At 35.5% G+C, this 23,266-nt stretch overlaps 1 protein-coding gene across 1 annotated transcript in view; it reads left to right on the plus strand.

Annotated features, from left to right (window-relative positions):
• Positions 1-23,266, plus strand: part of LRP1B (LDL receptor related protein 1B) — a 1,757,623-nt gene that overhangs the window by 837,540 nt on the left and 896,817 nt on the right. Inside the window, exon 6 of the mRNA XM_045559136.1 lies at positions 22,532-22,789. Coding sequence (XP_045415092.1) covers positions 22,532-22,789 — 258 coding nt within the window. The remainder of the gene's footprint in view (positions 1-22,531; positions 22,790-23,266) is intronic.

The following is a 23,266-nucleotide window of genomic DNA, read 5'->3' on the forward strand; positions in this document are numbered from 1 at the left end:
AAATGAGTGCTCCATTCTTCAGTGTTTGAATTTCATGTTTCCAAACTACATTTTACTGCTTACCTGCAAATAAAGCCTATAGTTTCTATACAGTTTTCAGTCTACAGTAAACACTCAATAAGTATTGTTGATTGATGAATGAAATAGCTTTGAGACACACTAGTAACAATGGGATAAATCTAATTTTTTGTGGGCTGAATGAGCTTGGGGATAATATAAGAAGATATTATGCATGATAGTCCATCTGGCTTCTTCTAAATTCCCCCAAATGTGGTTTCATATTGTGTATTTTCAAATTATTACCTATTGATGAATTAATGAGTGTCCCTTGTCCTCCCTCTTTATTAGCAATTGGTAAGTAAGGGATAAGATGGAATTCTTTTTTCTGAAGCCGGATGAGAAAAGCACTGGATTTGCTCAGCAAGCTGCTGTTGTTGGCTCTCTTTACACACAACCTCATGTTATAATTTCAAGGATTTCCCAGAGATAGTGTGGTTAATTATTTAGAAAACATATCTATATACAAAATCACAAAGAAACACTCTTTAACTTCTTAGTTTACTTCTTTAAATTGACAACTTGGTTTATAAAGTCCTATTTATTTTTTGAGATAAATCCTTGAGAAAAATTAGGTCAAGTTATATGTTTCCATTTTTCCCACTACTGAGAGTTCTGGTTTAAAATATTGATGAAGTAAAGTAGAAGGCTTGTTCTTTCCTCTTTCTATTGATCCACACAATATTGCTACACAAGGAGAGTATAATGCAATAAACTCTATAAAGGAAGCACTTTCTCTGTTTCTACACAAGAAAGTTATCTGACAATAATAGGATATAACCAGAGAGGGATGGTATGTGATGATGTCCTACTACATCAAGGAAATTTGATGACTCTAGAATTGATAATGGAATATACAAATGCTTTTACCTCTAGGTCCTTAGCTGGATAACAATATTACCCTGCAAAGTTTGACAAATACACAGTTACCTTGGGAATGTTGCTGTGATTTATAGTTTAAGGAAAATGAGTTGCTAGTATGGGCATAAGTCTATAACAAACATGGTCAAGTTCTAAATGTCACATAGATATTTGAACCAATGTATTTATATAATTTAAGAGGAAAACTATCAGTTTTGTTTTAGATTTTTCATATTTACAGCAAATGAACCAGAGGATATTTTTGGATTTTGTTATATTTAAAATTCTAGTTAATTGCATCAGTTTTAAAATTTTATGACAATTTTATTGTAGTATAGTCTTGCTATGTCTGATGAGTGTTAGAAAAAAGTTATAAATCAAGCCACATTTGTCTTAAGGCACCACCCTTCCTCTTTTCAGTTACCTGACTGCTGAGATGGGCCCCACTTTTGTCTTCTTTTTTTACAATTCTATCCTATTGGACTCTAGAACCTGACTTTCCCTCCAAGCCAGAGCTTCAGGGGTCTCAAAAGCTGTGGAGTGTGGAAAACTAGAGAGTCAGAATGGGCTGTCCCAAGACAATGAATGTGGGAAAAAGGATCTCCAAGCTCTAGAGAAAAAGAACAATATAAAAATATGAAGCCCAGGTGATGCAATGGGAAGCTGTAACTAGACCCAAGAAGAGCTTCTGCAAAGACCATAAAAGATGATAAAAGGGATAAAGTTTCCTGGAAGAAGTAGCTCTTTCTTTATATGAAGGCAGAGAGAGGCAGAATCAATTGGCTGGGAATCTGCTTATAAAGGTGCTGAACTAGTTTAGCACATAGAAATATAATGGTTTCTTCCCAAGTTATTCACCCCAAAGCTTTCCTGTGGGGTCTTATTTTCAAGACAATTGATAGTAATTAAGTAAATTAATCTAAGTTAATTGGTAATTCCTCCTTTGTAATATAATACTGAACCCAAGTAAAACTTATAAGCCTTAAGAGCATTTTTAAGAAATAACTCTAACAAAGAGAGGAGACTTTAGACATTGTGCCAGATAGAGGAAGAGATTAATGTTAGGCAGGAGGTCTTTCATTCTTATTAATTCATGTAATGCAGACAGATTCTTTACCTTTCTACACTTAGTGAGATTGACCCTGATTACTGAAATATAGAATCAGTTGTTTCAGAATTGAGAGGAAATTCAAAGGTAACCTAATCCAACTGTATACTTGATAGTGTTTTTTAACTCAAAATAATTTCTAAAATAAAAAAGTCAGCAACATATATTTTTAAAAGTAACTTTAATTTAATTTAAATGTGTGTACTTGAATAGCTCTCTACAGGAGCAGATATACCAGAATATAAATGTCATGAGGGAGCATTCATTACTTTGGAATGGAACACACATTAAAAGCTAGTAATTTTTCCAATTAAATGTTAACCTGAAAAACATTTATAGGTGCCCAGTTAAACTTCTTGTATATTTTCACGCTTTTCTAAGGATAGAGTTCTAATAATGACTTGTCAGATCTAAAAACAGAAGGCTTTTTTTTTCTTCCTATCAAGTGATTTGGACTGATTCTGATATAGAAATATGTATTGAATGTGGACACCTGGGGCTGAAAGCAAGCTTATGCAGAACCTATAAGATTAAAGTAAAAATGAAGGGTGTTTAGCTTAGGAATTGTTGGCAGTTTTACTCCTGATAAACTCAAGCTCATTGGAATGTAATTTTCAGTGTTCTGACCACTCACTGAAGGCAGGCACTTATCCTGGCATACAAATTCTCCCAAACCACTAGGGCTCTTCTGATTGCACTGAAGCAATTGCACAATAAAGAACACTAATTTTATGTTCATCATGACAGAGGCAGGGCATCAAATGGTGCCCCGAGACAGTGTAAGTCTTTGCCAGGGAGCAACTAGAACAGTGAGAGAAGAGGGCCCATTAAGAAACTTTAGGATTCTATCACAATTTATATTTTTCTGTTCATTGATTTAGGGGAAAAAACAAAAAACAAAAAGACACTTTAGGCAATGGAACTCTTAGTTGTAAGAATAGGAAACAAAATCTCTGTATAATTCAAGGAAGCACACCTTTAGACAGCATTATGGAGGGGATGTTTTTATACCACTTGCTGTTTCCTTTGCTACAATTCTTTTTCAAAATAAAGAGAGAGAGGGAAGACAAAATAAAACTTCCTGTGGTTCCTACTTTAAAATTCTAAGGACAATTTAACATCTATTAACATATAGTTTAAAATTTTCTTTTGGAAAATGGAGGATTCACCTATAGTTTGCTGCCAGGGTTGATTTTGCTTGTGGGGATAATAGGCAGGCAGATGCTGGTATCATGGGGAGAGAAATGCCTGCTGCAGAGTATTATCTTCTTATCAGCCACTTAGAAATACTTGGAATTCAGCTATTAAAATGTTATTCCCTTGCTTTTTTTTTAAAGCACCCCATATTAAAATGTAAGTATTTTCAGGAACAGTAACGTATTAAGTCTCAGTAACCTTACTAATTTATGAGACTAGTGGATCAGATGTTTCAATAGACTATCTGGCTAAGAATGGCTTCTTGCAGAATGACTGACATGAGATGATTCACCATGTCGGGTTTTTACTATTTTTAAGTAGTCCAAAGGTCTAATTCCTGCATAATTTATCATTCATTCAGCCATAACTGTGAATAACACTTGATGACATGATGGTACATGGGAGGCTATTAGCTAGAAGTGAGCCTACCAGACCAGCACCAGCATAGTAATGCAGATTTGTTGTTCGTTACTCTGTCAAATGAAATTATATACACTGTGGTCAACAGTAAGTGGCAAAAAAGTAGTTCAGTGCCTGGAACAGAGTATGAACTTGGTAAATGTTCATTGAATGCTTTTAGCAATTTCTTGAACATTCAGGAAGCAGAATGAGGGGGTACTGGGATGTTGGGCATCAGTGAAAGGAGAATCAGAAAACTGGCAGGAATTCAGAGAATGGATTATTTTGCCAGTTTTGTCCTGTCATTCAGGGCTTTCTCTGGCTCTAGTGTAACATTGGCATCAAACAGCAATTTGGGGAGCTCTGCATAATCTCCATAAGTGTGTCCTCTCCATCAAGGACCCTTCCCACCCCGCATCCCCAGCAGATGAACATACAATCCCGGTAAAAGCTGTGTGGTTGCTATGCAAATACAAATGGAGAACAGGCTCCCCCATCTGCCATCAGACTCTATTGCCTAAACCACCAGGCTGCATTTGAAAGCCTGACCAGATGGCCTGGCCATTGAAAATATTTCTTTATCTTATAGCATATTTTTACCCTACAATTTCTCTGGCCACTTAGTTGGAAGTCACATTTTATGTCAGGATAGGGCAAGTATTTCTGATGGAATTTCTATTATGCAAATTATACAACAGACTTTTTTCCTACCCAAATACTGTTAATGAGTATGCCAATGTTGGGGTATAAAAATTCCTCATGAATATTCTATATATTTTTTTTTTGCTAGAGGATATCATCTTCACAGTCTGACACCTTTCATGACATCTCTAAGCTTTTTTCTAAGAACACAGTTGCAAGACTAATAGCAGAGAACATAACAATGATGTTTTATGTGTCATGACACCTTTCATTCACTCATAGTCTAAGAAAATATCAGACATGAAAAGAATGTATGTCTTCATTTTCTTCATAACTTACATCTTTACTGTAGTCTAGCTGAGGACTTTTTAGTTTGGATATGAAGAATTACCTAGCCATATTTATGGGCTTTAGATTTGACAATCAATAAACTTTCTTTTTTATAAATGGCACAACAGATAAGTACAAATTTCTATTGTTGTATCTAATTTCTCACAGAATAGTTATCAGACTATTAATTAAATCCTCAATTTAGAATGTGAGATAAATCATATCACTGTCTATAATTAACTCTCTTTCCCTATCTTAAATTTGGACAAGTCTAATGAAGATAAAAAGAAATGAAACACATTTAAATTTATAGAAATTAAAAGTGGTTAAGAAGGTAAAGCAAGAATATACATATGTATACAATTTTTCTATTGCTTTATTTCAGAAAAATAGTAACTATATAGCTATTGATATCCTCAGAAAATAAAAAGCTTAAAACCTGAGAAGTAGGCAGAATAATATTACCAATATAGGCAACACTGGAGAAAGAACATTGTTAGGAGACAGAATGAAAAGGTCATAGAGTTTGATATTTCTTTTAACTATCTAAATGGAGATATTAAATATACAGTTGGATCTGTGAGTCTGGAGTTCAACAGAGAGGTCTTTTTTCGTAAGAAAAAAAAGTTTTTCAGAGAATCTCCAGGGAATCCTCTGTATCAATTGCAATCAACAGGAATTGAAAAAATGTGGGTTAATAACAGCAGTTGGAGAATGCCCCATTGGGCACTCCTGCCCCTGGAGCCCATATTTAACCATTAATAGAGATGACTAATATTCTACATATTCCCCCTAATTAAGCTGCCTACAGTCATTTTAGTCCTGAGAGGAGAAAATCTGTTGCATTAATATCATTTTTTAATGCATTTGAGCATTTCTTCTTAGTACTAGAACTCACACAGCCTCTGTTGTGCCTTCCATGAAAGATGATTCTGGCCAAATTATTAGATAAATTATATCTTAATACTCTTTGGATGTTTAGAATAACATACCATCAAGGTACAAAGAACATATCTGGTAAAGTAGCTAGAAGCTTGGTGAATCATAAACTATATTTAAGCACTTAAAGTACTTAATCTGTCTTTCAAATAGCAAAGTAGAAAATTGTGATCTTAAATACAAGTTGTATATTCACATCCTTTGGCAGCTCTGTCAAAAAACAGTGAGATATATTAAATAATCTTTACTTTTTCCCACCTCCAGATAATGAGTTTTCATATATCTGCCTCCCTCCCTCTTATTCTAAGGTGATGATCTTATTTCATATCCCCCTAAGAAAATAGAAGCAATTAAAAGAGAATTTTCTCATCCCAACTCCATTAACTTTACCAGTGAATCTAGAACTAATAATTCCACCTTCCTCTCACTTGAATTGAAGAACAAACTGACTTTTCTCCTATCAAAGGCCAATTGTGCAATTACATACTAATCCTGTCTTCTCTCACGTATTCAAGGATTAGACTCATACAATTGTCTTCTTTATTTCTTGAATCACTAACATTTTCTTTTCTCTTAGGTCATACCCATCAACATACATGCATGTTGTAAACATGATGCAAAATGACTTTCTTTAAACCCATGTTCTGCTCCAGCTACTACTCCATTTTTCTTTTCCCTTTATAGAAAAACATATCGAATGTTTACCAGATATGTTTCTCCACTTCCTCCCCTTCTCTCTTGAACCTACTTCAGTGGTCTTACATTTTTCTTAACACTCAGTTACACCTTTTGCAAAGGTTATCAATGACCTCCAGTTGTCTAATTAGTCTAATTGTCTCCTCCTTGAATACTTGTCCTTTTAGAGTAGTACATCCTTGGAAGTTTGCTCTTACTTTGCTGGGCATTTTTTTCTCAGTTTACTTTTCTTTATTATCCTCATTTGTAGTATTTTGGCATGATGCAGTCAGTGTTCAGTCCTTTAGACATATTCTTTTCCTTTATTGATTTTCTAGGTCCTTTTATCCCATACGATGGCTTTAAAAACACACATTCTTCCATTGCTTTAAAAAATATTTAAAGACTGAGACTCTCAAGTTTTTATCGGCAGACCTGACCCTTCTGTTGAACTCCAGACTCTTAGATTCAACTGTATATTTAGTATCTCCATTTAGATATTTAACAGAAAATCAAACTCTATGACCTTTTCATTCTGTCTCCTAACAATGCTCTTTCTCCAGTGTTGCCCATCTTAATAATGTTACCCCAAATTATTCTGGCCAAAACATTGGAGTTATTCTTCACTGCACTCTTTCTCTCAAACCCTTTGTTTCTAACTTTTAAATACATTCTGAATTGGACTACCTTCTCTAAGAAGCAGCCCTCATCCCCATTACTATCTGTAGTTTACTTATCCTTATAGACTTTGTAACTGTCAGACAATATTAAATAGTATTTATTCTATTTATTGTTTATTGTATGTGTCCCCCACTAAAATGTAAGCTCTATGAAAATAGGAATTTTGATAATTTTGTTCACTGATGTAGCTATAGCATCTAGATCAGAGCCTGGAAGAAGCTAGCCATGTTCAATAAATATCTTTTGAATGAATAAATAAATATGACAATGTCAAGGTAGCATTTTCTTTTTAGGAGCCAGATTAAATGTGACTTTTTAGAGGATCCATGTTTTCAAACAGGAACTACTTTATGAATAGGAGCTACTTAGAAGCAATTTTCAAATGAGCCAATATCTATTACATTTTAAACACAAATATTACTAATTTATAACATAGAGGAACATGTCTGGGTTGAAAAAATATGTTTGTATAGCTAAGGTAGTTCCTGCTGGCTACAATTAGAAAGGTGACTGGGAGATTAAGTAGCCATTGGACCCCTCTCAGCAACTAATGTGAATTGGCCATGACTGGACTGTCTGCTAGTTCTGCTATTCATTCAATAACCTAAAATTTGAATGAATTATATTACTAGTATAAACCTTCAGTGGTTATCAATTAAATTTCTTTCCTTGTTTTTCCTAATTATAATCACAACACATTATTTATTTCATTGTACTTATTGAAATACATTATCATTTGTAAATTTATGAATTCAGTAAAATATCTTAAAAAACATTGGAGAGTCCATATTCAAACAGTATCTCATGTTTCATTCATTTATTGAACACTTGCCATGAACAAATACCTCCTTGGTCTAGTGGACCAGCTCTCTATGGAACAGGGAAATTATGAGAGCTGCTAATTTGCAAAATGAAAAGGTTTTTTTTTTTTTGTTTTTTTTTTTTTGAGACAGAGTCTCAATTTGTTGCCCGGGCTAGAGTGAGTGCCCTGGCGTCAGCCTAGCTCAGAGTAACCTCAAACTCCCAGGCTTAAGTGATCCTACTGCCTCAGCCTCCCGAGTAGCTGGGACTACAGGCATGTGCCACCATGCCCGGCTAATTTTTTCTATATATATTTTTAGTTGTCCAGATAATTTTTATTTCTATTTTTAGTAGAGATGGGGTCTCGCTCAGGCTGGTCTGGAACTCCTGACCTTGAGCTATCCACCCGCCTCGGCCTCCCAGAGGGCTAGGATTACAGGCGTGAGCCACCTTGCCTGGCCTGTTTTTTGTTTTTTTAGTGACATGATATTATTGACTTTTGTTGTTCTTGTAAAATGAATTTTCTTCGTGAGAAACAATATATTTCATTGCTTCTCATTTGCCACATTTCAAGTTGAAATATTCTCTAAATGAAGGTACCAGTATTTCACTAGCAAGGTATAAATAGCAAAATGATTAAATTGTTTTAAGGTCTATGGTTAATTCAGGTTGTTCAGTAGTTTACCTGAGCGAGTTTTTGCAAAGCCAAAGATAGATTACAGAGCACAATTTTAGACATTGGACTAATGTGCCAACACTGTTCTCATCATCTTCTCTTAAAACTGATCTACTTTCTTTCCTTACTGTTTCTTTTAATGATACCATCATTCTCCCCATCACCTAGACCCAAAATTTCCACATAATTCTTGATTCCATCTCCCTCATTGTCCAAGTACAACAATTATTATAATTTAGAAATACTTTATTTGCAACAACCCATTTCTACTTAAGATTTCAACACCTCCTACTTTAGTTTTTTTTTTTTTTTTATATATATATATTTTTTATTTCAGCTCATCATGGGGGTACATAAGTTTAGGTTATATACATTTTCCATGTCCCACCCATCCCCCCAAGTCAGAGTCCCAAGCGCGTCCGTTCTCATTCTCCCGACAGTGCACCTGGCACTCATCATGTAGTCATACCTCCATCCCCTCCCCCCCCCCACCTCCCCGGGTCTGCACCTTCAAGCATGACCATTCCCCAGAGGGTGTGCAACGCACTCATCATGTAGGCATACACCCATCCCCTCCCCCCACCCCCCATCCCAGTCTGATATCCAATTGGTATCCTTCCCTGATGTACATTTAGGTAATGATCAGGGAAACCAGTTTTCTGGTGAGTACATGTGATGCTTGTTTTTCCATTCTTTGGATACTTCACTTAGTATAATGGGTTCCAGCTCTCTCCAGGAGAACCAAAGAGATGTCGTATCATTGTTATTTCTTATAGCTGAGTAGTACTCCATGGTATACATATACCACAGTTTACTAATCCATTCGTGGATTGATGGGCACTTGGGTTGTTTCCACATCCTTGCGATTGTAAATTGTGCTGCTATAAACATTCGGGTACAGGTGTCTTTGTTAAAGAATGACTTTTGTTCTTCTGGGTATATGCCCAATAATGGGATTGCTGGATCAAATGGTAGGTCTACTTGAATCTGTTTAAGGTATCTCCATATTGCTTTCCATAGGGGTTGCACTAGTTTGCATTCCCACCAGCAGTGTATGAGTGTTCCTGTCTCTCCGCATCCACGCCAACATGTGTTGTTTTGGGATTTTTTGATAAAGGCCATTCTCACCGGTGTTAAGTGGTATCTCATTGTGGTTTTGATTTGCATTTCCCTGATGATTAGGGATGTTGAGCATTTTTTGATATGTTTTTTGGCCATTCTTATGTCTTCTTTTGAAAAATTTCTATTCATGTCCTTTGCCCATTTTTTGATAGGATTGTTTGATTTTTTCCTGCTGATTTTCCTGAGTTCTAAATAGATTCTTGTTATCAGTCTTTTATCTGATGTGTAGTATGCGAAAATTTTTTCCCATTCTGTAGGCTGTCTGTTTATTTTCATGACTATTTCTTTGGCTGTGCAGAAGCTTTTTAATTTAATCAAGTCCCAGTCGTTTATTTTTGTTGTTGCTGCGATTGCCTTAGGGGTTTTCTTCATAAATTCTTTGCCTAGACCAATGTCTGTAAGAGTCTTTCCTACATTTTCTTCTAGAATTCTAATTGTTTCCCATTTAAGGTTTAAATCTGTTATCCACCGTGATTTAATTTTTGTGAGAGGTGAAATCTGTGGGTCCTGTTTCAGTCTTCTACATGTGGCTATCCAGTTTTCCCAGCACCATTTATTGAATAGGGACTCTTGTCCCCAGAGTATGTTTTTGTCTATTTTGTCAAAGATTAGATAGTTATATGAGGATGATTTTATATTTGGGTTTTCTGTTCTGTTCCACTGGTCTGTGTCCCTGCCCTTGTGCCAATACCAAGCAGTTTTAAGAACCACATCTTTGTAGTATAGTTTGAAGTCTGGCAAATCAATACCTCCCATTTTGTTTTTATTGCTTAAGATTGCTTTTGCTATACGGGGTCTTCTCTGATTCCATACAAAGTGTATAATTATTTTTTCTAAATCTGTGAAAAATGATGTTGGTATTTTAATAGGAATTGCATTGAATCTATAGATTACTTTGGGTAGTATAGACATTTTAACGATGTTAATTCTTCCAATCCATGAGCATGGTATGGATTTCCACTTATTTACGTGTTCTGCAATTTCCTTCCTTAGCGTTTCATAGTTCTCTTTATAGAGGTCCTTTACCTCTTTAGTTAAATATATTCCTAGATATTTTATTTTCTTTGTTGCTATTTTGAAAGGTATTGAGTCCTTAATTTGGTTCTCCGATTGAATGGTATTGGCATATATGAATGCCTCTGATTTGTGTGTATTGACTTTGTAACCTGAGACATTACTGAATTCGTTAATTAATTCCAGGAGTCTCTTGGTTGAGTCCTTGGGGTTTTCCAGATACAACATCATGTCATCAGCAAAGAGTGAGAGTTTGATCTCTTCTGTCCCTATTTGGACACCTTTGATTCTGCTCTCTTGTCTGATAGCTCTCGCAAGGACTTCCAATACTATGTTGAAAAGTAATGGGGACAGTGGGCAGCCTTGTCTGGTTCCAGTTCTGAGTGGGAATGCTTTCAGTTTTTCCCCATTCAGTATGATGTTGGCTGTGGGTTTGTCATATATGGCTTGTATTATTTTTAGGTAGGTCCCATTTATGCCTATGTTGTTAAGTGTTTTTATCATAAAAGGGTGTTGAATTTTGTCAAATGCTTTTTCTGCATCTATTGAGAGGATCATATGGTCTTTATTTTTGCTTCTATTTACGTGGTTAATTACATTTATAGATTTTCGTATGTTAAACCACCCCTGCATCTCTGGGATGAAGCCTACTTGGTCATGATGAATTATTTTTTTAATCAGCACTTGGATACGATTTGCTAGGATTTTATTGAGAATTTTTGCGTCTACGTTCATGAGAGAAATTGGTCTGTAGTTTTCTTTTTTTGTTGCATCCTTTCCTGGTTTTGGTATTAATGTTATATTGGCGTGGTAGAATGTGTTGGGGAGAATTCCATCCTTCTCAATATTGAAGAATAGTTTATGTAGGATGGGCACCAGTTCATCTTTGTATGTATGGTAAAATTCAGGTGTGAACCCATCTGGACCAGGGCTTTTCTTTTTGGGAAGGTTTTTTATTGCTGTTTCAATTTCAGTTGTTGATATTGGTCTATTCAGGAATTCTATTTCTTCCTGATTGAGCTTGGGAAGGCTGTGTGATTCTAAAAATTTGTCCATTTCCTCCTCATTCTCCAATTTGTGTGCATAAAGATTTTTGTAATATTCATAGATAATGTCACGTATCTCTGTGGCTTCGGTTGTGATTTCTCCTTTCATGTTCCTGATGGAAGTTATTAAAGATTTTTCTTTTCTGCTCTTGGTTAGTCTAGCCAGTGGTGTGTCTATTTTATTTATCTTTTCAAAGAACCAACTTTTTGTTTTATTAATTTCCCTTATAGTATTTTTGTTGTCTTTTTCATTTAATTCTGATTTGATCTTAATAATTTCTCGCCTTCTGCTGGGTTTGGGGTCAGTCTGTTCTTCTTTCTCCAGCTCTTTGAGTCTATTCATTAAGTTGTCTAGTTGTAAATTGTCTGTCTTTTTGAAATAGGCATTTATGGAAATGAATTTTCCTCTCAGGACTGCTTTAGCTGCATCCCACAGATTTTGATAAGTTGTGTCACCTTTGTCATTTAATTCAAAGAATGTTTTGATTTCTGACTTAATTTCTTCCTTTACAAAATTGTTATTCAGGAGAAGGTTGTTTAGCTTCCATGACTTTGCGTAGGAATGAGAGTTCCTGTTAAGGTTCATTATTATTTTTATTCCATTGTGATCTGAGAAGATGCAGGGTATGATTTCTATTTTTTTAATTTTTTTAAGACTTGCTTTATGACCTAGGATATGGTCAATCTTAGAGAATGTCCCGTGAGCTGATGAGAAGAATGTATATTCAGTGGTTTTCGGGTAGAATGTCCTGTAGATGTCAGTCAGGCCCATTTGTTCTAGCATTCTGTTTAAGTCTACTATGTCTTTACTTATTTTCTGCTTGGAGGATCTGTCCTGTGCTGTCAGTGGGGTATTAAAATCTCCAACTATTAAAGTGTTGTTGCCTATGATTTGGTTTAGATCGAGTAGGATTTGCTTTATGAATCTGGGTGCACCTAGATTGGGTGCATATATTTTAAGTATGGTTATGTCTTCTTGTTGAATTGTGCCTTTCACCAGTATGTAGTAACCGTCTTTGTCTTTTATTACTTTTGTTGGTTTGAAGACTAAGTTATTGGAAATTAAAACTGCCACACCAGCTTTCTTTTGGCTACCATTTGCTTGAAATATCAGGTTCCATCCTTTTATTTTCAGTCTAAATGCATCTTTGCCGGTTAAGTGAGTTTCCTGAAGGCAGCAGACACTTGGTTTGTGTTTTTTTATCCATTGGCCCAGTCTATGTCTCTTGAGTGGGGAATTCAGGCCATTGACATTTAGTGAGAGAACTGATAATTGGGATAGATTTCTGTTTATCTTATTGGGTAGAACTTCATTGCTATGTTTTCTCTCTTGAGCCATTGTGGTGGCTAGAATTTGATCTTTAGCTCTTGGGTGGTTTTACATTCGTGGGTCTTTGTTGTGATGATCCATGTGTAACTCTCTTTTGAGTACTTCTTGGAGGGGTGGCCTTGTCTTGGTGAATTCCCTCAGTCCTTGTTTATCCGAGAATGTCTTAATTTCTCCTTCATATAGAAAGCTTAGCTTAGCTGGGTACAAGATTCTAGGCTGGGCATTATTCTGTTTCAGAAGAGTGAGAATGGGGCCCCAACTTCTTCTTGCTTGTAAAGTTTCAGTTGAGAAATCTGGCGTAATTCTAATGGGCCTCCCTTTGTATGTTACTTGTTTCTTTCTCCTTACAGCTCGAAGAAGGGTCTCTTTAGTGGATATTTTGGTCAGTCTGACGACTACGTGGCGTGGTGTTTTCCTATTTGCTATGAATCTACCAGGGGTTCTTTGAGCTTCTTGAACCTGTATATCTAAAGTTTTAGCAAGGCCTGGGAAATTTTCTTCTATTATGTCTTCAAATAGTTTATCCAGCCCTTGCTTATTATCTTCTTCACCTTCAGGGATGCCTATAACTCTCACGTTAGGTTTCTTCACATAATCCCACATTTCTTGAAGACTCTGGTCTTTTTTCTTATTTTTTTGCTCTATCTCTGTGACTGTCTTATTTAATTGGAAAGAGTTATCTTCGATTTCTGAGATTCTGTCTTCTATTTGATCTACCCTGTTCTTGAGACTTTCCACTGTGTTTTGTAGCTCCCTGAATAAATCCCTCATTTCTAGGAGTTCAGTTTGGTTTTTTTTCAATACGTCTATTTCTTTAGTGAATTTTTCTTCCAAATCCTGGAATTTTTTTGCGGTTTCTTTGCGGTGGATATCAATTTTTTCTTGTATATCATTCAGCTTATTTATAACCCAAGACTGAAATTCTTCTGGTAACATATTGGTATTCTGAAACTGGCTTGTGCCAATTGGAGGAGAGTTGGTATTTCTCTTTGGGGGCGAGGTTTCCGTTTGGTTTTTTGTGCTCCCCATATTTTTCCGCTGAGCCCTTCCCATCTGGCTCTATCGTTAGATCTTTTCTCACAGCTTTAGTCTAGTTAACAGCACGTCTTGTACTCTGTTCTTAGGCTATGGAACAGTCTAGGAATGTTGCTTCCTTTATCTATAGGGGGAGACTGTTGTGTGCTGTTTAGAGTTTCTTTTTTCTATCTCAGTTGGGGGACTGCTTCTGATGGGTCCACCCCCAGAGGGTTGGCTTGACCTAAGACCAGTTTGGCAAGTTAAATCATTGTGTTGCGGACTTTCAGTTAGTAGGCAGGATTCACACGATTTGCAAGCAGAAAGCCTCTTCTCCCTCTCTTTTTTTTTTTTTTTTTCCTCCCCCTGGCTTTTTGGTTCTTCCTCTGGATGTGTGGTTTCTGTCTCCTTCAGCAGGAAAGACACTGGCTAGGCCGAGGAGGCGGTGCCCTCACTCACTCAGTGCCCCAGCTGCTGCAGCTCCCACGGGCAAAGGTCTACACTGTCCCAGTGTTCCCAAGGTCCGGGCTCCACACTCTTGCGTTTAGGGAAGCACTCAGTGTTCACACCTGGGAAGGGGACCTGGAGAGGGTCTATGGATCAGGGGATGGAGCCTCCTGGGGAGCCGCCTGGCATCCTATGGCTCTGCAGCAGTTAGACCTTGGCCCGCACAATTGCTGCTGCCCACCCGCAGATCACTGGCACTGGGGGGCAATTTTCAGGGTCCGATAGGAATCACAGCTGGGGGTCTGGAGCACTCAGGAGTTTACAGTAGCTCCTGGGCTGGAGGGACACCGGAAAGGAGAAAAGAAAAAGAAAGGAAAAAAGAAAAGAAAAAACAAAAAAAGGAGAGAAACAATATGAATAACAAGAAGAAGAAAGAGAAAACAAGAAAGAAAAGAGAAAGAAAGAAAGAAAGAAAGAGAGAGATAAAAAGAAAAAAAGAAAAAAAAAATCCCACTTTAATATTTCACGCTCGCGGCCCCTCGCCTCGGTGCAGGTCCGCGTCTGTCCCTTTAAGAGATAGGGCACCACGGAGACCCACCCGAGTCCAAGCTCTCTCCCGCCTATGTCACCTGTCGTCGGAGCTCCACGTCTCCCGCGGTGATTCTGCACCAATTTCAGCCAGATCCCTGACCGAGTGGATGTGGGGGTCAGTGGGGAGATCAAGCCGCTCTGCTGTGGGGCTGCACCCGCCCCACTCGCCGGTGAGGCAGGCACGGCCGTCCCGCACTCCGCTGTCTGTTTTCCGTCCCGCACTCTCCAAATTATCTCGGTCTGATTTCTCACTCGCCTCTGTTTTTTCCTGTTCCCCGTGTCCCACGGTGATTCTCCGTGGGTTCACACCGCCGTTCCTGTGGAGAAGCAATCCTCTAGCGTTGTGGCAGGTGGAGATCCACGCCTTCCTCTCTGGGAGCACAAATCCAGGAGGTCACCTCCACTCCGCCATCTTCTGATCTCTCTCTACTTTAGTTTTTTATTACTTATCTTCTGAGAAATTAAAATGATATTTGTGTGTTCAATAATTCAGGTATCTGATATCAACATCCACAAATTTTTCATAATTTTGGGTTACCTTCTTTATAACTAAAAATGAGATTAATACCATTCTTTATTTCACATATAGAACCTGGTATGGGGAACCATAGAAGAGTTTTCTCTGGGCCTTACATTTCTCCCAGCGGCCTCTGCTTCCAGTAGGAATATTGCCACGTATGGCCATTCTTCCTTTCCACACTGCAGCAATCTAAATAGAAACAAAGACATCTTTTCCATTCACCTAACTCTTTTCCAACCTTACTCCAGAATACCACCATCAAGGTAGTTTTTATTTATTTATTTATTTATTTATTTATTTATTTTTTGAGACAAAGTCTCGCTCTGTTGCCCGGGCTAGAGTGAGTGCCGTAGCGTCAGCCTAGCTCACAGCAACCTCAAACTCCTGGGCTTAACCAATCCTACTGCCTCAGCCTCCCGAGTAGCTGGGACTACAGGCATGCGCCACTATGCCCGGCTAATTTTTTTTTTTTCTATATATATTTTTAGTTGGCCAGATAATTTCTTTCTATTTTTAGTAGAGACGGGGTCTCACTCTTGCTCAGGCTGGTCTTGAACTCCTGACCTCGAACGATCCACCGACCTCGGCCTCCCAGAGGGCTAGGATTACAGGCGTGAGCCACCACGCCCGGCCAAGGTAGTTTTTAAATAAAACTTTTACATTTTACCTTCCCATCTGACATGAATTATAATATACCACTGAAAAATTAAAAGCAAAAACATTTTCTAAGAATGCCAGAAATTATCATTAACTGTAGTCACCATGCTGGCCAAGAGATCTCGTAAACTTATTCCTCCTATCTAACTGTAATTTCATATCCTTTGACCAAATCTCCCCAACCACATCTCTCCCCCAACTGCCCTGGCTCCTGGTAACAACTATTCTATTCTTTATTTTATGAGATCAACTTTTTTAGATTCACATATAAGTGAGATCATGTGGTATTTGTCTTTCTGTGCCTGGCTTATTTCATTTAACATAATGCTAAGAGAGTAGATGTTAAGTGTTCCCACCACAAAAATAATAACTATGTGAGGTAATGCATATATAAATCAGCTAGGTTTAACAATTCCACAATGTATATATACTTCAAAATATTATTTTGTATACAGTAAATATATACAAATTTATGTCAATCTAAATAAATAAATTTGAAACAAAAGGAAAAGCAAAAAAAAAACAATTTAGAAAGTTAAATAGGAAATTTATCTTTCTCATTATATTCTACTCCCGTATATAGTATTCTATATATTATTTCTGACTTCATCTTCTTAAAGTACAGTTTTGATCACATTATGTTCTATTTCTAAAATCAACACAGGCTTCCCATTGCACCTGAAATTAAAAATAAGTTTAACCTGACATTCAATAATGTGTGCAATTTGTCCTTCGCCTACTTCCTTGGCTACTATGCAATTTTATGAGTTTTAACCCAGTTCTTTTTACTTAGTTGCTGTTAATATACGATCTTAAGCAAGTTTTAACGTCTACGTATCTCAGTTTCCTAATCTGTAAAAATGGTTAACATTAGCATCTGATTCATAAGGATGTTGTGAGTATACAAGAAACTAGTAAATGTGAGCCATATATTATAGTGTCTGGCTCCTAAAATATGTTCAGAAAATGCAACTATTTTTGCATTGTATAACTGGTAGAAATACTTCAGTTATACCTTAGATAAAACTGAAAAACTTAAGTCAGTATCTCCCCAACATATTCTAGTCTTTTGCACATCTGTACTTTTATCAAAGCTATTTCTCTCACCTGACTTCCTACTTTTCATTTCTGCATGTTGAATTTCTGTTCTTCCATTAAGGCAAGGCTGAGATCAAATGCCATTAGCATCAGGGAACTTTTGAATTCACTAAAGATGTATATAACCATTCTCAATGACGCTACATCTTTTATGAAATATGCCACACTTGATTATAAAAATGTAGATCTTGATAGACATACCTTAATCTTTCTACTATTAATAGATTAAATCTTTCTTGAGGGCAGATTGTCTTACTGGTATCTTTCAGGTCCCAGTTAAATGCCTGAGATCTATAAATACTATACAAAAAATTTAAATATGTTTATCTAATCAAAGAATATCTCAGCATAAATACATTGTGATGATAAATGGTAGTGCTAAGGTAAATTATATCATAGTTGTAGCACTATATATTTTCTTCCTAAGTCTAATACTACTTTTAATGCATTTTTCATTTTTCATACTTGATCTGTACATTATTTTTATTATTTTTTATTATGGATCAAATGTGACAAAATAGTTTCTTGTGATATATAACAATATATTCTTATTCTGAATATCATTCATTACAGTAAAGAATTTTTTTTCCACTAAAAAAACAGTTGAACAATGAAAAAAAGAAAAAATCAATTCAACCATTGTGTTTTGGAACAGAAAAAAAATCAGTCTTGTATCTTTTTTCACTTATATAATATTAACTTGATCCACATTTTTAGTTGGTTCAGTTAACTTTGATCTATAACATGTTATATTATTTGAATACTATAATACCATCTCTCTTTTTTAAACTCAATAATTTTATCCTAATATTACATATTCAAATTTTTCTGCTCTTTTCATAATTTTAGATGTTTTTTTTTTTTAAAAAAAATACTCTTACTTTCTATGCAAATATCTCTACATTTTCTTTCATGTAGAAGTAATTCACTTCCTATGTGGGTTTGTATGGTTTTTGATTATAAGTTGTTAGTATTTTTAACTTGTCATTTCTGACTTTATGCCCATTTATCTTATTTTTATACTTTTTATATAATTTGTATATGATACAATAAAAGTAAAATTTTAAAAATTCCTCTTTCAATTATTTTAAGTTCACAAATATGGAGGTGCACCTACTAAACTTCATTCAGTGGAGATAATTGTTCACAATTACAGGTTTAGTTAAGGGAAATCAGAATACAATATAACTAGATGATATACATTTATAGATGCATGTGTTATATACATACATATTTTTTAGGTATATATTGATTTGTGAGTATCTATATCTATTACTCAAATCACTTAAAAGGAAAGTATTAATGATAAATCAATATTCTTATAGTTGAATGGAAGAACAGGAGGTTTAAATGAAACCTTAAAATTTAAGTTTTTATTCACACTAAAAACATTTATTTAGCATCAACTATATGTCAGCATCATATTATTATAAGTATATAAGTATACTTTTATTATATCCTTGATTGTGAAAAAATAAGGATATATTAGCAAGGACATAGTTGTAGTGGCTTGGAATTTAAATAAGTATTTTCATGAATATGGTAAAATGAGCATTTTCATGTTTCCAAGTTTCTCTTCTCAGTTCACAATTATAGAACCAGTCTTCAAAGATTATAGTACTGATTAATATAACACATATAATTGGAAAAAAATCAAATCACTTTTTGATCATACAATGTACAAATCCACGTCTCTATCACTGTTTGGAGAGAGAAAACATTCTTAATGCTGTCAACATATGAGGAGTGGTGAGGAGTATGAGGACAATTTTCCTCCTCCATCACGAATCAACTGATGGCCTGTTATAGAGGTTATTCCACCTAAGTCTTGGTTCCTAAGTCAAAATATTGTATGCTTTCTTATGTTTCAGTCTCTTCTATATGGAAGGTTAATGTTGATTACTTCTCACTAGATGTTGATGTAGGTATCCCTTTGACTGAAATCATCTAATGTACTTTTCAACTGGTCCTCTGGGAAAACTGTCCATTGACTTTAAAGAGGACATCCAGTAAGAACATCACATCACATTTATTCTAGTCAGTCTGTTATCCTTATTCTGCCAGCTAATGGTGCTCTTCAGTCGGCATGTGAAAACATGAGGTAATGATACACAATAGAGATCAGATGTAATGTAGGAAGAGATAGATTACAGTCTTTGTCAAGGCTATGCCAGCTTTCATTACGAATTACACTAAAATAATTATATCCTTTGACCCTGATGATTTTTATGGGTTCTTGTGTTTCAATGGCTTCCCTCCTTCATACTTCACTCTGTGTTTATTTGTCTAAAAAGGAAACAACAGTTAATAATTAGCAGAGATACATGACTATTACTTAATTAAAGCACTTCACAACTTACTTTGTAAGTATGCTTCCTCCAATATGTATGTCATTTATACTTTTAAAGTCACCATTATTAAATCAAGCCCTGTTGTATTACGAAGCATCTGACTATGTCTTTACTGGTTTTCTGTTTATCTGAGGTTTTAGAATTAGTGGTTCATATGTTTTTCATTAAAACATTTAACTGATACACTCAAAATGCAGCTACAAAAATCAAATAAGTTAATTAATTGTGTCAAATAAACATTGTCTGTGTTGACCATTAACTCATTTTCATCTTAATTCCTCAGGGGAATCTTAGCGCTCCTTCATATCTTAGCCTCTCTCCAAAGAATATTTATGACATACTTAAATTTACTGACTAGGACCTAGCTAAGAACATAGTTATCTAAGTTTGGCCTTTGCATAAAGTTTTGCAGCAAGGAAGCTTTCAATAGTGGCTCATTTTGAATGAAAGGCTATTTCACTAAAGGTCATTTCAGTTGTCAAAGGAAGACAGTAAGTACTGACATTAGTGTCAGCACATCTTTGTTAACCTGATAACATAGCCATCTAAGATCCCTCTATAACCTGAGAAATTTATGATCCAACAGATTTCAGGAATGCCAAGGTCAAGTGGAAAATGACAGAACTAGGACTATGGAAGAGACCAAGTCTGGACCCCCAAATTAAAGAGTGTCAAGAGCAAGTGAAATATGTTCAGGATAGATTTAAGAGATTAGGAGAGAAGTCAACTGGCTAACTGGGCTCAGATGTGGTCAGTTGACAAGGTTATGTTAAGCAGAGATGACTCACATTTGTACTGATGTTTTAGAAGAGCTATTTGTTATAGAAATGATCTTAGCATTTTTGATACTTTTTGTTGTTGGTTTATATTCAGGCTGTCCAGGATAAATCTACTGTCTCCACTGGAAAGAAACTGTTGGGCCACTTAGTTTTATTATTTCATGTAGGCACTTTTTTGTTTATTTGTTTTGCTGTTTTTTGTTGTTTTTATTAAGTTAAAAATACTTAGTGTCTTTTTGAAGGCAGAAAGGAATCCTATGACTTGATTGAGAGAATTGCTTAAGGGGTAAAAAGTCAAATGCATTGGCATAGGGTTTATATTTTAAACCTATGAGGGAAGACCCCAAATCATTTTCATTGGAGGGCTCTTCTATCTGAAAGAAACACAAGGAACCTAATATCCCTACCCCTGCTAGAAACCATAGACCACTAAATAATACTGCTTCAAAACTTTAGACTTATTTTATTATATTTGGTCATGATATATGCATTTGCTTTTCTCCTACCTTTACAGTGATCAGCATCAGTTTCTTACAGAATGATCAAATAATGTTTATGAAATTTTTGGAATAGTCAGCCATTCTCTGGATTCCCTGCATAGGTTATAAAAACCCAAATTATTTCCTTACATTTCACAGAATATTTCTAAAGAACCCTACTATGTGAGAGATCCATTTGTTCTTTTCGCTTATTCAGAAAATTTGTATTGAATGAGTACCAAATTCTAGGCTTTTTTCTAGATGCTAGAGATACAACATCAGAAAAATAAATAAAATGTATACTATATTTAGAGGTGATAAGTGAGAAATAAAACAGTGAAGGAATATAGAAATTGTAGAGACTGCAATTTTTAGAAGATAAAGGAATAAGAGAACTCCTCATTAGAAAGAAGGCATTTGAGTAATGACCTAGAGGAGGTGAGAAAATCAGCCATTCTGATAATTCGGGAATAATTATTCCAAGAAGAGGATAGAGCCTCTGAAGTGACACTTTCCCTGGCTTGTTCCAGAAACAATAATAAGTACAGCCAGTCTGGAGTGAGATGAACAAGGGTGAGAGTAGTAAGGAGATGAAGGAAATAAGGTTAAAGAGGTAATGAATATACAGATCAGGTAGAGTTTTATAGATCCTTATAAAAGCTTTGACTTTTGCTCTGATTGGAATGGGAGCCCTTTGAGGGATTGAGTAAAAACCAGTGAGAAGGCTATTGGAGCAATTTAGGTGAGAGATGATAGCAGCTTGGGACAGGATAGTAGCAGTAGTTACTGAGAAGTGGTAGGATTCCTGTTATGTTTGACATTATATTCAAAAGGATTTATTGATGCATTGGATATGGTTCATGATAAAAACAAAAAGAAGAGTTGAACATTTCCAAATATGTCGTATTCCTTAATTAGCAAAAAAGCTATTGTGAATATGATTGTACAGCTGAACTCTCTCAACGTTAATTTTATATGGGATTTTACTGTTACTTTTAAATATTCTGTTGAAAGTCTGGGCAGTTAGTATATGTTCATAAAAAACTCATCAGTTCTAACACCAGCAAAGCAGCATTGTTCAAAAAAGTGGTATTGAACAAGTTCCTTTTACATCAAGACTCTTATTTTCCTGACTATAGGGAAGGGATGTGAAAGGACGTGGCTCAGTAATCATAATCTAGTCACTAAGAGAATGTGTGATTGTTTGGCTCTTGGGATCAGTCAAGAAGCCTATGAGGCCAAAGTCACAGGTGCACTCTGTATGAGCCTATGAGCTTTGCATGTTCTGCTCCAGAGAATCTATTTCTGACCTCATGCATTCAACTCAGAAAAGCATGCCCTTATTCTCAAGGGAAGCCTGCAAAACTGTATAGGGAAGTCAATCCCTATCCATCATCATTGGTAGAAAATCAACTCACAGCACTTCCTTTATTTACCAGCAGTGGAAGTAAATGGCATTGTCCTCACATTTGGACAAGACATTATGACTAAGGAAATAAGAAATACAAATAAATGCTCAGTAGAATATATTTTTCTACAGAGATGTGAACTTAAATAGTGCAGCATATATGTGGCTTATTAAAGTATTTTTACAAGCAATTTTTTTTATTTTAATGATGCATTAAAGGTATAAATATAACTTTTAACGAATAATGCAAAACTTAAAAAAAAATGACTCTCTTATTGAACTCACTTCTCTCTTTTTCTTTTATCCCAGAACCTACAGATAGGCCACCTATGCTGTTAATTGCAAATTTTGAAACAATTGAGATTTTTTATCTTAATGGAAGTAAAATGGCAACCTTGAGCTCAGTCAGTGGAAATGAAATTCATACTCTGGATTTTATTTATAATGAGGATATGATTTGTTGGATTGAATCAAGAGAATCTTCAAATCAACTCAAATGTATCCAGATAACAAAAGCAGGAAGATTAACAGATGAATGGACAATCAATATTCTTCAGTCTTTCCACAGTGAGTATTTCAGTTCAATATTACGTGTCATCCTTTAACAGTTTCACTTACAGATCAGTAGGCTGGATTCTCAGATTTCTAACACAGCTTATGGCTGTTGGAAAGCTATATATGCAAATATGAATGCACTTAACTGTATTCACTATGTGTTTTTGCATATACAAACATATACACATATAGTTTCTCTATTTACATAACTAGTGAATTGTAGAGTTAATTGTAATTCTTTCTTTAATGCTTATTATAGTGTCACCTCACTGGGAATTGTGATTTTTCACTGAGTGGTAGCTCACAATATGATAGCAAAGGTGAGATCTTTTTTAAAAACCAAGAAACAGAGTTGTTACAAGTTATTGATTGTAGTGTCTATTAAAAATACTTTGAAAACTATTTGGGTTATGCTAATTGGTAGTAACTATTTGTGTTTGTTGACTTTTCTCAAACAAATTAAAGTTTTTATACATTCTCTTCCAATGA

This window comes from Lemur catta, chromosome 8 (assembly GCF_020740605.2).
Source record: "Lemur catta isolate mLemCat1 chromosome 8, mLemCat1.pri, whole genome shotgun sequence".
NCBI lineage: Eukaryota > Metazoa > Chordata > Mammalia > Primates > Lemuridae > Lemur > Lemur catta.